This window comes from Neodiprion virginianus, chromosome 6, assembly GCF_021901495.1.
Source record: "Neodiprion virginianus isolate iyNeoVirg1 chromosome 6, iyNeoVirg1.1, whole genome shotgun sequence".
NCBI classification, from domain to species: Eukaryota; Metazoa; Arthropoda; class Insecta; order Hymenoptera; family Diprionidae; genus Neodiprion; species Neodiprion virginianus.
Genome location: NC_060882.1, coordinates 13,727,098 through 13,745,440, shown reverse-complemented (window position 1 = coordinate 13,745,440; position 18,343 = coordinate 13,727,098). Strand labels below are relative to the sequence as shown.

Below are 18,343 nucleotides of genomic sequence, written 5' to 3'. Positions count from 1 at the left end.
GATTTCAATATAGAAAATTCAGATGTACCTACAGACAAACCTAACTTGAAAGATTCAGAAGTAAATAAACCCGAACCTAAGAAAAGGGGTAGGCCAAAGAAAGTACCTGCAAAAGAGAATTAAGAACAGGACAAAACAAAATTACAGAATACTCAAATAAACAAAAATGATGGTCCTTTAACAAGAAGTAAAGCAAAGGAAATTCAAGACGTCAGCTTTGCTCGTTACACAAAAGGATGCGAAAAGGGAAATGATGAACTAGGTCACATCCTTTTAGCATCAATCCAGAAAGATCCGATCACATATGAGGAAGCCAATAATTCAGACGAGAAAATACACTGGAAACAGACTATTAAAGGAGAGTTAGATTTCATGGAAGAAAACAAGGTATGGGAACTGATTAACAGACCTAAAGTTGATATAAAGGGGAAACGCCCAATCTAATAGACTGTAAATGGGTTTTCAAAAGGAAAACTGAATGTGACGGTACAATAAAATATAAAGTGAGACTGGTCACAAGTGGCTTCAAAGATAAAAATGTATATGACTTAAAAGAAACGTATGCACAGGTATCAAGGTTATCGTTAATAAGAGCGGCCATTTCCATAGCCAATAAAGAGAATTTAGACATGTGCCAAATGGACGTGAAAGCTGCATTCCTGAATGCGAAACTCACAGAAGAAGAAGAAATTCTAATGGAAATTCCAGATGGTTTAGACGTTCCTGAAGGAATACGATTGACCAAAGTATGTAAGTTAAAAACGTCACTTTATGGGTTAAAAGTAAGTCCAAAAAAATGGAACAAAAAATTCTCAGATTAAGCACGTAAGCTAGACCTGGAAAACGATCTACATGACCCATGCTTATTCACTTGGAGACAAGAAGGAAAAGTGGCATTAGTTATTTTATATGTAGATGATATGATAATTGCCAGCAACAAATCAAAGAAGTTGAAAGAAATCAAAGCTCATCTAAGTGAAGTGTTCCAGATGAAAGACATGGGAAAACGCACTACTTTCATAGGAATGACAATTCAAAGAGATAGTGAGGAAAAAGAGATTACAATACACCAGGCAGCGTATACAAGTAGAGTCCTAGAAAAGTTTGGCATGTCAAATTGCAGGCCGGTGAGTACTCCAATGGTGACTCAACAGGTAAGTAATAGAAATAGAATGGACAAATACTAAGGGGAGACCTTAGAAAACATACAAGAAATAAAAAAGGTCCCTCACAGAGAAGCTATTAGGAGCCTAATGTATTTGACAAATACCACGCGACCGGATATAGCTTTTGCAATAAATTATCTGGCCAGGAAGCAGCTAGATCCAACAGAGGACAATTGGAATGAAGTGAAAAGAGAGGCACGATTGATCTGTGAATTGAATTCACGTCCAAATCAGAATCATTAGAAGCACTGACAGATGCAAGCTTCAGAGATTGTCAAGATTCGACATCCACTGGCGGATATGTTATAAGATTATTCGGAGAAGTCACAAACAATCATATGTGACGTTGTCCACCTGTCAAGCTGAATACTTGGCAATGAGTGACGCATGCCAGGAATTGATATCGTTGGATAAATCAATTAGATACATGATCGGTCGAACCTTGTATCCGGTAAATATATGGTGTGATAATAGATCAGGGAGAGATTGCACAGAAATGGATGGAAGTCACAAACTTAAAACCTTTGATCAAAGCCTAGAAAACATTTAAAAAGAATTGACATTCATAGAAAAATCTGGTAACAGAAGGCACATGGCTGACACCCATGGTGATTTTTTCAAGCAGTGTGTCCATGAAGGAAAAGTGAAGGCACTTTGGGTATCCACTGAGAAGAACTTAGCGTATATCATGACAAAGCCTCCACCCCAAGGAGCTCACACTTATTTGAGAGATGAAATAACTAGAATGAAACTGATAAAACAGAACTAAAACAATTCAGAGATTTACCGAAGTAAACTAATATTTGTCTTTGTATTCTTTCAGAATAGCGGTAATTGGAATATGTCCAAGGGAAGGCAACTAGTCGTAAAACCAATGATATGTAATCAAAGTTTCCTGTTATATTAATCCTTAAGTATATATATATATATTAATATGTATTCATTAGTTTAAAGGAAAATAATTCTTACACACTCGAGACTTTTTTTTTTACTGGTGAAACAATATATATATATATTTATTTTATTTAGAGGGGTTTACTTTCGGAGTTGGCTAGGGTAAGGGCTTGACTTTACAATGATATAAATATAAATTACATTAACGCTGGGCGTACAATACTTAATTCTCGTTGGGATATTCGCGACTTACCCACGCGACACCCAATCCATGCAGGGTCCACGGCCATGGACTTCCGCCGAACCCTGACTTTCTTTTTCCCGCAATAATCGATTGCTCTCGCGACTCTCGTTCCAAGCGCTCGCTTATCACTCTCACATCTCACTCTCTCCTCCTCGCTCGTTTTGCGCATATATATATAGCTCCTCCATTAGCTCCTCTTATTCATCAATATAGCTCCTCCCTCGGTTTCTCGAACCTTCTGGAGACTTCTAGACTATTCTAGCTTAACACATGGCCGCTTCCGCTTCCGGTTCCCTCACGCCGTCTCTCGTACATACGTTTCACAACCTTCGCGCGGCAAATTCGGTTTCGGTTCAATTTTTCTTTAATAATCAGTTCAATGTTGACACATAAGAGTTTAATTCTACAAAGTATTCGGATAAATATTCCAAAACTTAACTTAAGGTGAAATCGGCAATGGGAGGGAGTTTAAGGTACATGTAGATATGTTTAATTGAGACCTGTCCTTAAAAAGGGCAAAATCGAATTTTAATGGTCTTACCCCACAAATTGGTTCGAAATAATTAAAAAAAATGTCCGAATTTTTGAAAAATTTTCCCTCCATATTTACCCACGCCTAGGAAGCCATACTTTTTCCCATAAGAAAAGCATTGGTTTTTGAGGATTTTGAATCGTTTTTTTACCGCTGCCGTAATTATCAGCTAAAGAATCGCAAATTATCAGAAAATGTTGACAGTTATGTTACCTTTTTGTCCAATTTTTTGGAATTCGATACAAGCATTTTTGGGCTAGATCGATCGACTTTTTTCCGCGTTTTTCGCAACATGCAGAGAATAAAGATGTGATATATATACATATATGTCGGAGAGAGAAGAATGGTCGGGTTTTTCCCTGAGAGTGAAAATTCCCAAGACCATAGTGTAAACATTTATAACCGTAATAAGTAGTTAATTTAAACATGAGGGTAGTTGTTTTAGCGAGTAACAGTAGAGGAGACTCGTGATCTGGTTTGGTACAGGTCGTCACAATAAAAAACTGCGCGCACTAAATTTAGCAAAAAAAATTATAATTTCATTTATTGGACACACTATATACAGTTAGCGAATTACCCGATATATACAATGCCAAGAGCAACACGTGGTAGCGAATGCACCCAAATTCACAATTAGTTCAATAACTGCTTTAAAGCGAATTCTCACACATTAATTATTGTTATCAATAGCCAAATAATTAGTAGAATTAGCGACAAGAAAAGAACACGAGGTGAACTAGAGGTAGCCGAAGTACAATAATGGCGGAAACCGTTAGAAATCGCGTCTTCTTCCCCGTGAGGAAGACTAAACATGTCCCAAAGCTAAGAGCCAATAAGAAAATTCATAGCGAATGACGTCAGAGAATAGCGAAATGCGCAAGAGACAATAAATTTGAACTAAAAATTCATTGATTGGCTATCGATTGGCGGGTGATCTATGCTCTGCTTAGTGCTGCCTTCTTGCTGCGAGTAAGCCGAACTTCGCTTCGCCCGGGCAATTTGGGTGTTGACTGAACAGTAGTCGTTTATGATATTCGCTGATTGGGTTCGGGGTGACACATCTGGTCACCGAACGTAGCCACGGTCGCGGGATAGGTACCGTTATCTACCCGTAGAGGTAAAGAGGGAAAAGGGGAGCGGGCTGAGGAGCCCGGTGAAGCTTTTTGGAATATGAAGGTGCGAAGGAAGCGGCAGTTCTGATTGAGAGGCAGTCTAGTAGGGACACATCGAGTATCCTGTCGACCGTGGGTTCGTTACCGAACTACCCATAACTCATAAGGGATAGATTGAGTGCCAGCTATCGTTTTGAGAAACATTGAATTGGGAAAACTCAGTATTGTAATATCGAAGTTGTACATTGATTATAAGCATCATTTGTAATTCCTTTCATTAAATATGAATACCCGTTCGGCAAATGCAAAGAGTTCTGACGCCACGACTACTACTCCGACATATATATTTATGTATTGTGACGTGGTATTTCGTACCCCGTCACATTGTTTGACTATCGCACTCCCCTAGGTACAAATATCGCTAAAAATCACGACAGCACATCTGAGGCCAATACTCCAAAAATGAACGACTAATTATCTTTAAGCTGAATTCTCTCTATTAAGCTAATTTTATCTTATTTTCTAATTCTGTAACGCTCTACGAAAACCATCTACGAGACCTTCGCGTCAAGATACCAGGACACTACCTCACAGGGGTCACTAACCAGCTCAACACCGACCACCACCGACTACAGACGAACGAATACCGCTGAAACCACTCCCGATGGATGCCTATCTAGTTGTCGAAAAGGGTCGTGCGTGATGCACAACAGCACCTCCAACTATTTGAGACTTATCGGCCAGGAGCCGAACCACGAACGAATGCTTCTACCGCTCGGATGCATCGTCAGGCGGCGTACAGGGCTGTGCGTCAAAAACACAACAAAGCCTCCCGTCGACGATACTTATCAGCCTGGAGCTGAACCGACCACGACATCTACTAAGTCGTTGTCTATCAAATAGAGGACGGTTTTCTCTTCACGAACCGTCTTATCGAAGGACTGCAGCGTGGAATAGGCTAGACTATGCATGACCACGTGGATCTGGTGGGTATAGTGTGGGGATCCGGGTTGAGGGCCATCACCACCAGATCGTTCCGGCATGAGGGCTTCAATGAGCGAGGGCCGGCATGCAGCGCGAACGAAATAGCTACAACGGGGAGTACCAGTAAAGCAAGGAGTGAAATACAGTCGGTCGCAAGTCCAAAGGACCGGTGACGTAATATTGTCGCACACCTCATATCGCAACACATGAGCAGTACGACCTCCCCTCTTACCAACGATACCGCACAGCTGAGGGAAAACATCTCCGACCACCTTCCGACGTCCCGATACCTCGATACCTGGCATCGAGGAAGAAGAAAAACAAGCGGCGAGGGATTATCGCCGCCTATCCGTAGACCAGACCTACGCGACCTGCTGACCAATTAGAATACCGCAAATTTGGGGAAAAATCACGTGACAGCAGCTCGACGAAAATCAGGATCATCGCTCGTCTCGTCACTCTATGTTCAGTTATCGCTCTAAGAAGACGTGCTATCGCTATATCGTACCGTTATTATTATCTCTTGTATCTCTCGTATTGTAAATTCAGTTTTGCTATTATTATCTCTTGTATCTCTCGTATTGTAAATTTAGTTTTGCTACTGTTACCGCATCTTCGGTGCCTTCTCTATCTTCTTTTACGTAAGTGAGGTTCCTTTTCCATTTTGTGAAGCCACGAGATTACTTGCAGTATATCGTATCTTTATCTTTATCGCTCTCTCTTTATCTTCATCTTGCAGTTGGTCTGCTTGAGCCACCTGGGCTCGTACCTTATTCTCTATTATCACTTATCTTGTCCCTTTCTCTTTCTTATTGCAAGTAACTTCGCGACTGGTTAACTATTACTTACGCATTGTTAGTGACTATCGGTTTATTTTATTATCTTTCTCTTATAGAATATCTAACTGTCTAATATCGCTGTATAGCAGCGTGTTCTCTTAGATGATCAATTCTTATCTTAGTTATTGAGCATTGCTATTTCGCTATATTTTTTCTGATTAGTTCATATCTGTCTCTTTACCTATTACCTTTGATTGATTTATCTTAGTGAGTGTACCGCCTGAGCGATCTCACATCGCCGCGGGGTGCCGCTCGTCGTTTATTTGACATTGGAGTATTGTGCCGTATCGCATAACACCTTTTTCATTATTTTCTTCGCTAATATCGCTGATCGTAGTTGTCCGTAGTCTCTTTGGTTTGTCGTATGTTGCACATCAATTTTCTTGAATATTATTTGCCTTATCTTAAATTATCTTTTACCGTACTGCGTATTACTTTTCTTCCTACTCGCGCTTACCGCAAACTAGAGACTACGTATTATCTGTTAGTACCTATATTTTATAATAATTTTCTACTCGACCTATTTCCTTGAATTTACCTCGTAATTCATAATTCCCTGTCTCTGTTATATCGCTGATAATTCTGGTAATGTGATAACTATTACAATTTTTGTATTTCGAACGTGTTTTCTAATCGCTTCTCATATTTTATGGTTCACTTGATCAATGCTTAATTTAAGTACCATATATCTTTTTCTGTTCCGCATATTCGTTATGAAACCGTATTAATTATTACCTCGAATCATAGTATCGCGAGCCTACGCATACCTCGCGCTTATTCGGAAAACGTTCCGTTATTTGTTAAATCTCTCGCTTAACTTTTCTCGGGCTGTAAATATTACTTATCGCATTTATCGTAATTGTATCTCGATCTCTACAGTGGTTTGCCTGTTATTAAAATTTATCGCTTCTTAATCAATATATTCGATACTATTTCTGCTTCACCTGTTTCTTATTTTATCTATTGGATTCAACCCACCCCTCTACCATTATCTTTTTTATACTGAGCAAGCTGTGCAAAACCGTCGTAGAACCTGACCTTACCTTTGCCTATTACCTTTACCTTCACCTTTATCTTTTTCTCTAATTATCTATTCTCTTTGACGCATGTGCGTCTGGCGCGCAACAATCATATCTTTCTCTTTTCTTACCCCTCTTTATGTCTAATTATTCAGGTTAGTGACTGCGCCGTAGGGTAACAAATTATCTCATTTCTTCGTCTAACCCTCGCGAAAAATTTTATGGTGACAAAATAGCGCCCAACGTGCGGCCACGATAGTAACAACAAAGATATCTGGTATATATGGAGTCGAGTTCCAAAACACGAATAGTAAACACACGCCGCTTACTTTTTTGTTCTTCCGCGCGAATATACATCAATATATATATATATATACCGGGACAATCTCTTGAAACTATACATATAATGCGCATGCGCGAGTTTTATCGGCTGCTCGGACAGGCTGGCCACTCCGAGCTTGGAAGAGACGCAGCAGGTGGGTGGGAACATTTGATTTGATCACTTTTATTATTTCGTACATTAGAAATGACAATGAAATTTTTTTCTATCAACAGGTGATACGGCCAAAATAATTACATCTCTAATATTTACTGTTATCTGCCTATTCAATTTATCACACGCACAAAGATCATCGCCACTTTCAAGCAACTAAGCAACTTTCTCACTCTCTTGTGATTTCAGGTGGTAATATTGAATTCTATCACTTTTGAAAATGAGACATTAAACCGAGCGTTCAAGAAATTTGAATATCTCACTTTCTGTAACAGAATGGTGAATCTTTTTTTTTCTTGAAAATAGTTCAACAAAATTTACAAATAGTCGATAGTCAATGTATTTTTTCCGATCAATCAATTATTGCTACTACTTTGAAAAATTTTCCAGTGATTATCAGAGTTCATTTCGCAAATTTTCAATGAAGTTCGATTAAATAAATGAAGGGAACCTAATACTCAAATTGAAAATTCAAGTAATATTAGATTCATTAAAATGATTTCTGTATTTCATGTTAGTGCGGTTCGAAACAAAGAAAATCTAATCGGAAGCGTAGAACTCAGGAACGTAGAACACATCCTGTGACACAAGTTGTAAATCAACTTTCTCAAAATGCGCCCTAACGTCACAATTAGCTTCAAGGACAATCATGTTTTAGAGTAATGTCAGAACATCATTACGAGGATATTGACTTATCGGATTCATGATTGTGCCCCTTGTTCCATCAAAATAAATGAATATCTAATTTTTAACAAAGTTCATAAAGATTTTTTTCCAAATAATGTAATCCGATACAATATCTTGTTCATAGTCCTCCGAACATCACCTTGTAACAAGGATATTTGAAAAGAGTCCCTTTGTTGCAGGAACCATTATAAAATTCATGGTTTTCAATTCGTGCTACTGAATAACTTCTGCGTTTCAGGTTCCATTTTCAATCTCAAAATGAGATTTTTTTTGCTCCAGACAATGCTAATATGAAATGCAGAAATAATTGCGCTAAATGGAGATTCACAAGCTTTTAGTCTTAGCGTAGGACCCTATAAAGAGTGTAAAATTGAATGTGGTTTTAAGTTATCGTGCAACTAGCTAGCCAGATGACACCGTCAACTAAAATTAAATTTAAAGACATTTTTAACTGAAGTTATTTAACAATTCTAGATTTAGATTGATTCAGTTTGCCTAGCAAAATTCAACCCTACAATCTAATTGAGGACTTGAAAAACTATTTATCTGAATTTATTGCCAAAGAGAGTAACAGTAAGCTTCAAAATAAGATACTCAATTAAATGGTATAAAGTTTGAAAAACAATGCTGGTCTATTGACCAGAATAATAATGCTTGAATTACAATGCTGCGCAGAATGATTCCTCGGTAGAATGAATTGGCAGCAACGGTTGAGTAACAAACTTATCGCTATTCGCTCGATCAAAGTGAAATGATGGGATATTCAGCCATTATCATCAGTAGTATATCCCTCTCTTCAATTTTGCCTCAACTAATGTTAAGAAGGTGGCGATGACCTGATGAAATTCACTCTGGCACCTGATGTCTGACGGAATAACCAGGTTCTATGGTTATAATGATTGCACCGCTCGAGAAACCAGGATCCTTGCCACCTAAACGTTTTGACCATCAGGTATCAGGCATAATTTTCCGCATGTTAATCAAAGTTTAAACTTTGAGCCTGCTAAAAAAAAACTAATTTCATCATTGAATCCATGTTAAAATATTGTAATAGTCAAAGATCACGTAATTAGAAATTTACCTAGATGCTTCCATGCCTGACAAATTCAGTCCCGCTTTGACAATGAATTATTTCGTACCTGAAAATATTAGAAGCTATTATTATCAGACAGGATCTTTTGGTATTTTTTGATACAACTCATTTCCAATAAAATGCACAAAACATAAATCGTTAATGAGACGCATTTTTAATTTCATGTAAATAAAGAATCTGTTCACAATAAACTTTGTTTTTACTTACCTACCTCTGTTTGTCCAGACTCCCACTTGTTAATGACATTTCACATTGAATTTCAGAGTTCTTCTTTCAATAAATAACACCAATTTCTGTATCATTTGATATTTGCTTTTCCGTTAAATTCTTTATTGCGTCGGTTGGATATCTTCCGATGTCGACCGCGGTATTGCTGAACGATACTGTTCTTCCTAAACAATTCACGTTACGTGAAAGCAAAAGGCAGCATAACCTCAGTCCACGGCTTTACGCGCGAGAGTTTTACAGCTTTAGTTTCATTTTGTGTACGTTGGCGCTCTGCTCAGCAGACGAAAACATCGCCGCAGAGCGATTTCATCGACCAATGAGATCGAATTATTTGGCGTATGCGCATTGTATGTATAGTTTCAAGCACGGTCTTACATACAGGTCTTGCGACTCTGAGTTTCGACGTGGGCCTCTTAACGTGTCAAGCCGCTAGCGTCGCTGCGATCGAGGGATGCCCGGTGCGACAAGGATGACGATAGTCGCGCTCGCGCGTCACATGGGCGTGGAATCAGTCGTCAAAGGCTTATTCAAACATTGTAGGTTATGTTGATGCATCCCTCGATCGCAGCTCCATCTGGATTTTTCTTCAACAGAGGAGCCACTCTCTACCATTGGAATTCTATTGAGTCGCAAGACCTGTATGTAAGACCGTGGTCTCAAGAGATTGCCCCGGTATATATGTATGTATGTATGGCTTTGCCAATTCACAACGGTGACGCTCTGCTCCTCCCTGTCGGTAAGCAGTGCGAAGCCACGCGCGCGGAAGAACAGAAAAGTAAGCGGTGTGTGTTTATTATTCCTGTTTCGGATCTCAACCCAGACGGTCGATTTTGTCAACCGAAGTGTGACTGTATTGAATAAAGATTCAGAGTATTTATACACAAGGAACTATGCTAATTGTCATCGAGAATCTGACAGCCTTCGTTCTTCTATTTAAAATCCTATATTCATTAATGAAGAAATTTCTTGTAACAATTGGGAAAACGTTGTCGATGGTCGCGAACAACCTGTAATAAATACTGCAACTGTTGTTTATCTTTAGTTAGGCAGCAGTTATATTCTTCAATTAATGCGACTCCGCGTTCAGCAACATCGTTGGTAACTTTCAAGGTTTTGAAAAATTGAACTTTGATCTTGAATCACTTTTGAACGAGTGGACTAATCAAAAAATGTTATCAGACCTTTTTTGTAGAACGCTCAATTCTCCACAAAGATCAGAATAGCGCTTTTTTAGTCTACTGGTCGTTTAAAAGGTATAAAAAGCAGAAGAAGCGAAAATTATTTTTCCTATGTTATTCTTATGGGAATCAAAAAATGCGATGTCGACTATCATAATATTAATTTTAAGGGCTCATTCTTTCACAGTAATTTTTTTATACTTAAACGAAACTTTTGAGCCTGTTTGGAAAAAAAGAATTTTTTTTTGAATCACCCTAATAAATATCGTATTTAAAAATGAGAGAAAATACAACTGATCTTTGGCAATGATATTTTCAGACACAAATTTACAAATTTCTTCATACGTGTAAGAATGAACATCTAGAGCTGTATGCCACGCTGTCTTTGGTTTTTCTTGACATTTCTTTGATGCCACTGTATTTTTGTAGTTTTTTCGGCATAAGGCATGGTAAAAAATCATTTCATCTCGCAGTTCCAAGTTATGCAATTTTTGCACGATTTCCGTATTGCTTAAGTCCACTGCACTTTGCCGTATGCCTGTCAATGCTTTTTCCCTCTCTAATAAATGTAACTGTTGCTCTCGGCCTTGATGTTTCTTGCGGTTGTTATTACAAAACACTCAAACAGGAATTTCCAATACCTCTTCAGCCGTATCAGATTCCTAAGCCTCGTCAACTGCAGCAATATTGTCACCTCCATCGACATTCTCATCTTGAGCATCAGCGTTCTCCGCGTTTGCAACATACTCGCCACGAGCAGCCTCGCCTCGGCCGCCGTCTACGTCTTCAATGTCAACTTCAACAGCACTATCGTATGGACTGACAAATAATTCATTGATAAGTCATACATGATATGTAAGATAGTACGATTATAAAGATTAAAATTATGCAAACGCTACGTAAAAAATTTAAGTAAATACTTTGTGCACAGCGGAATTATAAGTTATGCCCTAAGGTAGACAAAATTTAAATATTTGCTGAAAATATACAATTTGCGTAATAGAAATACTTACTCTGTCGTTAAAGACGGGGATGCTTGCTTTTTCGGGTCATATCCTCTCTGTTTTGGCGGTAATGCTGTGAAACGGTTATGGCGCCGACTATGATATTTTTGGAGGTTGTTTGCATTTTCCCGCGATACAACGTTAGCTAAAGCCAAACCAGAGGCTCTCGCAATTTTGAATATAGCTATACACTTGTTCAGCTTGTCCGCACCGAAAAGGTTTCATTTTCCAGTTTCTTTTAAGCAAAACACACAAAACGGCTGTACAGTGAACATCTTCGCAGCTCCGATCGGTCCAAGTTCAACGGTCGCATTGAATAGCTTGGCCGATTTCGGAGCAGAGACACCAAATTTAAATAGAAGAGGGCTCGCTGCAACCGAGTGTTCTATTCATGCAATTTTAATGTGCGAATTATATAGGCTATATAAATATTTGCGATTCTTACTTTTATGTGTGAATATTCATTGAAACCCTTTATATTCAAAAACCTCTGAGATACAAAAACGGCATGGACACGTTGTGTCGAGTAATGACAAAAATATAGAGAAATTGTGGATTCGAATATTATAGGTGAATTGAAAAATTAACGACGGAGCCAAGAATCGAACCTGGTATCTAGAGATGCTTTGCCGGAGACTTACTCCGCTAGACCACCTAGCCGTCCTGACTACCATCTGATTAATTTCTTTCATCACCTGTATTCGAATTTCTTTTGGTTGAGTGTGCTGTGTATTCGTGTAAGTTGCAGATTTCGTCGCAAGAGGCACAATTTGAGACATGTGTATGTGGCTTGTTTACAAGTGTAACTCAGTACAGTCTAATATATAATATTTTCAATACACCTAAAATATTCGAATTCACAATTTCTCTAGCATTTTTTCTCGCTTCATATTAGATATGATTCTTTCATATCGTCTCATGAACGGCTGGGTCGGTTCTAAATGGTTTAATATAGTAGTATACTGACAAGGAAGGTCACCTTGCTGTACCCCCACAACCTGGGTCAAAAAAGTTATATTTTGTAGTTCACACCGAAGTATAAACCCTCACAAAAAATTAGCGGCCTACTCGCATATTTGAGGGGTGAAATTAATCCTCAAAAATCGGTGGTTTTTTTCGTTTTTCGCTGATATCTTCGAAACAAAAATAGATACGGCAACAGTTTAAATAGCAAAAATGTTCATTTTTCAGTGCTCTGCAATATTACGTAGTCGGAAATTATATAGAATTTTTTTGTTTTTTATTTTCATAAAAAAAACGGGTTTTTTTACACATCTTTCTCTATCATTGCATAATAAAACGTAATTGTTCCGATTCCACATTTAATGATTTCAATCTACATTTGTTTTTCACGTCTCAAGAGGTCATGGAACCGGAAAGTTATTTTTTCAAACGCAAATTTTTTTTATAGATTTGGACTGATTACATGTTCTCACCATAATCAAACTGTGAGGTCGACTGTTTGAAATACGCTTTATTTTTCCATGATATCCCATCTGAAATGTTTAATACCGTCATATCAGTAAATAACGAGGCTCTATATAAACTGACTCTTGCCACATTTAAGTTAGTATTGACGGTTTCCGTTCATTAAAGTTTTTTGGTTATAGGAGTGCATTATGAACAACGTATTGAATACTGTGAACTTTTTCAAAAATGTATATCAATCCCCTGAATATCATAAATATTTTGTTGACTTATTTTATGATGATGAATTTGCCTGAAACACCAGTGAATGAGAATGAAATGAAATTAGCAGATACAATTAAAGAGTTTCTAATTGAAAGCATAAACAGATACACGAGAATCAAAATTGAAGAAGACGAATGTTTGGAATTGCAGGAAAAATTCAAACACCATGAGCATGAAAATATAGAAGACAGTAAATTGGAATGGGATTCAATTTCATCTGATGAGGCCGATGACTCTCAATGTACAAAAAATAAAGATAAGATTTCATTGGATTACAAGAAGAAAGCTGTGGAGTTTTGGAGAAGTGGAAAAACAAAAAATTTGAATATTCGTACAGTTGCACACCGTTTTAAAAAGTGATTTCTAAAACACAATTGAAGTGTTGGGCTCATCAAATCAATAAAGGTGGGACTTTTGAAGAAAAATTATATGAGATATCTCAATATACTTTAAATCGCTTCATTGAAGTAACTGAATGTGGCAAGATAGCACACGATATTGATTTGCGACGATGGGCTTTGACCGCACATAAAAATTTCATGAATTCCGATGCACGATTCAAAGCGTCAAAAAAATGGGTGATTATGTTCAAAAGAGCACATCGCATTACGTCTCGGAAAATTACAAAATTTATCACCCGGAAAACTATAGAAGACTCAACAAATCTCAAAAAAGCGGCTGAAGAGTTTACAAATAACATTAAATCTGTTATCAACGACCTTGGTCTGGAAAACGTTTACAATTCAGATCAATGTGGATTTCAATTTGAAATGCATTCTCGTCGCACTCTTGCAAACCAAGGATCAAAAGAAATTGAATGCGTTGTTCAATCGATATCTTCAACAACTCATTTTTATACGATTCAACCAACGATATCCGCCGATGGAAAATTACTTTTACCGTTATATCTTGTATTAAAAGAAATCGGTGGTGACTTTGGCCCACGCGTAGATAAAACGTTGTTCAAACACACAAACGTTTTTGGTTCGGCATCGAAATCTGGAAAGTTAACATCAGGTAAGAACTATTTAAATCATACATTCTTGTGGCATATTAAATATTGTAAACCAAATCAAATTAAATATTTCTTTCGTTTTTTCGACAGATCATTTCAAACAGTGGCTAACCGAAATCTATTTTCCGAATGTTGGCGTCAACAGTGCGACTTTAATCGACTCCTGGAGTAGACACTGTTCAGAAGCAGTTGATGTAGTAACTCCTCCCAACAAAAAAATTGTATTAAAAATTATTCTAAAAGGGACAACAGGACAAATACAACCATTAGATGTGTTTGGTTTTCGAATATGGAAAAATTTTGTTCGGCATTTTTCAGATATAGTAATTCTCTCCGGTAGCGATATAAATCTGCATTGAAGGAATAACATCATCAAACTGCAGTCACTTGTTCACAATCAACTGTCTTCCCCACGTTATATTAATATGCTTAAATATGCATGGTACAAAAGTGGGTACATAGAAAATACACCCCCTGAGTTCATCAATCAGGTGACGTTTGGTTTTGGAGATAATTCGGAACCACGATGTCACATTTGTGGTGATTTAGCTGTTATAACATGTTCGTGGTGCAAAAAACTTTTGTGTCTCAAACACTTCTTTCAGGAATATCATTATTGCAATGAATACATTTCATAATACGAAATGAAGAAACTGATAAGTGCATTGTCTGCTTTTTTTCCTGTCATGAGTACTAGACATTTTAATAGCTATATAATATATGAATTAAAGGTTTCTAGTAAATAAATAAACGACATGCATGTTAAATGAAGTTTTATGTAAAATGAGAAAAAATCATGTGATACTTATTTGCTGGTACTGAAATGGATGCACAAAACTAAACTAGATGTAAAAGATTTATGAGTATTTTACGATAAGGGTGGAACAGCATATGTGGATTTACTAAACCTATGTATAAATGTCAACATATTCCGTTTGACGGATTTGTCAACCTTATTTAATTTTTAGGCGAAATAAGAACTTTTTCAGTGATCAAATGACGAAAAATGTATTAAAAAACACTTTTTTTCAAATGATAAAAAATAAAAAAATTGTTTCCAATTTTTGACTACATATTATTGCAGAGCACTAAAAAATGAACAACTTTGCTCTCTAAACTTTTGCCGTATCTATTTTTGTTTCGAGGATATCAGCGAAAAACGAAAAAACTACCAATTTTTGAGAATTAATTTCACCCCTTAAATAAGCGAGTGGGCTGCTAATTTTTGATGAGGGTTTATACTTTGGTGTGAACTACAAAATATAATTATTTTAACCCAGGTTGTGGGGGTACAGTAAAGTGACCTTCCTTGTCAGTCTCACCTCTGCGTGTCGATCTTGAGTGCCGTATACACAATACGCCAGAGCGCGAAAAAGACAATTCCCGTCGGGAATCATCTTGATAATTTGTATGTTTATTTTTTGCGTGGCAGAAACAGACACCTATAAAGATATTTATCAAAGACTGTCATAAACAGTCGAGGACAGCTGTCAAAGGAAGCTTTGTTTGCTAGATGCGTTTTGTTTTGTTTTCGACATCTCACCCCACTGCCAACTTCGTGCGTACACTATTGTTATTGTAGGCTCCAGGCTTCCCTTTTATTTGTTCGAAACTTTTTTATTAGATAGAGAGATGATGTTCTCAGATTTATGAAACGAATACAATGAATGAGGGAAATCGGAATGTATTTTATTTTATTAATCCGAACACATCAGTTTAGTTCCAAGTCTATAGTCTAATTCTTTTTCGCTTTTTCCGGTCTGATTTCTTCGCTATCCGTCGACCGTCAAGTGCACATCATTGTACACCGATGAATACAAATTTCGACTTACTATGAACCCTAAAATATATTGAATTACAACAATAATTCGTTATTTAATGTCACATAATTTCCGTATTCGGAGGAATATGCATTACATTATTCATTATAAGTACTACAATAATGGTAATCGTCGGGAAAATGATAAAAATATAAGGATTTCTTGCACCAAGAATAACGAATATTCGCAATATTATCGCATCCTGAAATTTCACAATGTGAGGAACACGTTTCTCCGAAAGTGTCCACAGGATTTTCTAATCTTTCTGGCTTCACTTCTGTGTAACTACTTTTAAACCAAGAATACTTGAAAAGGTTGACATATCGTCGAGAAGATAATTGATTGTGAGTCAGGGATTGCAATTCAATAATTTTATTTCCCAGGTATACATTTAGATCATAATTCATCAATAATATACTGTCAGAGAAAAGTCTGACAAAAGTTTTCCACACCCTAAAACCATCAACGTCAAGGGGTCGGATCTTTCCGGTTGCTTCTTTAGGGATAATTTTCAATGTAACGTCTGTATTCGGAGGTGCTGCCTTACGTACAGCTGTAGGGCATTGGCTTCTCCATGAATCAATCAATAGTACACTTTTTGAATCAACGTTAGAGAAAAAAAAAACATGTTACAACCAAGTTTTAAAATTTTCTGAAAATCTAATAATATGATACTTCCTACTGTACTCACTACTTTTTCATTTCCATAAGTGAATAATCATGAAATTTATAACCCGTTCATACCTGAAGTAATTTATTAAACTTCTATACTTCTATGTACACATTATCTGGTCTAAACAATGTCTGTTGCACACTTGGACCGAACATACCACTTGTTTCTTTTAGGACCAAAAAAAGTGGGGAAAGAAGTATTCCTTGATCCGATATAGTTGACTGAATTGTGTGACTGCATATAGTAGAAGCAACTGACTGCACTAGACATTCCACCTTTTTTTCTCCTTCGACTGCTAAAGTTCTTCTAGAATGCATCTCCAATTCGAAACCACTTGGATCTGAATTATACACATTCGATAAATCCGTGTATTGTTATATTTTACTTCACACCTTATACAAATTGTTCAACTTGTTCTCTTAAACTTTCGGCATTTTCAATCGTTTTTTTTTTGGTGATGAATTTATAAATTTTCCTTAATACAATACGATGGGCGATTTTGAATGAATTCACCCAATGTTCAGATGCTTTAAACGAAAAGTCTTCATGGCCTATTTCTTTTTGGGCTTGTAGCGCCCACCTTCGTGAATCATTATCGTGTACTGGTAATCCAGCATCAACAGCGGATTTGAAGTTTCGCTATGTATAGTCACAAATTCTAGCTATTTTTTCCTTGTATGTTCCGCCCTTATTCAAATAATCATTCTGATGACGTAATTGGCGAACAGATTTTACTTTTTTGAACTTCTGGTGGACACTTTCAATGTTCAAATTCTTTGTTTCAGACCTCCAGTAATCAACTGCTTTTGACTTGTATTTGTATGACAAGTTCTCCTCATTGCTAGTGCATGCGTCTGGGGGCGATTTTGGTTCATGAATTGCAGATGCCCATTCTTCATCCTCTACTATTTCCATTTCTAATTTTTTATACGGTTCTGCAGGGTACGGGGAACTTTCTTCCTCAATCTCAACGCCAGTGTATTCCTCCATTGCATTTAACAATATAGTTTCGAAATGATTTTCCAATGTATTTGAATTCCAATTATTTGAGCAATATTTATTGCTTGAAATGTTGGCGAAAGTAACTGTAAAACGTTGAAAGGATTCATATTTATTTTTGTTATGGAAAAGCATTAATGCACTCTCAAATTCTCAATTACATATAAGCCACAAATAATTTATGCAAACACACCACTGCTGATTTAAGAATATGAACTGAAAGCTGCCAGCATATAATGCCTGCTGTTGATGAACTGACCGCCCGAATTTCCAGCGAGAATTTAAACAGTCGCGAGAGCGGTGGGGACAAGCTATTTCAATTTTTTGAGCTCTACTGGTTTTCACGCCAGTCAATCAGAAAAACTGATTTAATTTTATCTCAAGTCTCGCATGATACGTCGCAAAAGGCAGATAAAATTAGAACTCCGCCGAAACAAAATGTAATTGTTTTGGTGCTTCTGCGTCACAAGATAACTTCAATTTCTTCAATGGCATACAAGCCATTCCATGTTAACTTTCCGATTTTTTTCAATGCTTCAAAAAATAATAATAACCAAAGTCCCAAATGTTTACAGCATTACACATGTTGATTCCAAAATTGTAAGCTCGAAATCGATTCCAGTTACCTCACAAACTACTGAAATACCGGGCTCCGGAAGATTTCACGATCG

At 37.1% G+C, this 18,343-nt stretch overlaps 1 protein-coding gene across 2 annotated transcripts in view; it reads right to left on the bottom strand.

Moving 5' to 3' along the window:
* Positions 1–18,343, bottom strand: part of LOC124307480 (dipeptidase 1-like) — a 1,861,010-nt gene that overhangs the window by 81,390 nt on the left and 1,761,277 nt on the right. The window contains exon 13 of one of the 2 annotated variants that reach the window (XM_046769154.1): positions 17,526–17,758. The exons of the other annotated variant lie outside the window; for it this stretch is intronic. Within the exon in view, the coding sequence (XP_046625110.1) occupies positions 17,669–17,758 (90 nt within the window). The 3' untranslated portion in view covers positions 17,526–17,668. Of the gene's footprint in view, positions 1–17,525; positions 17,759–18,343 lie in introns of those variants that run through there. 2 annotated transcript variants of the gene reach the window in all.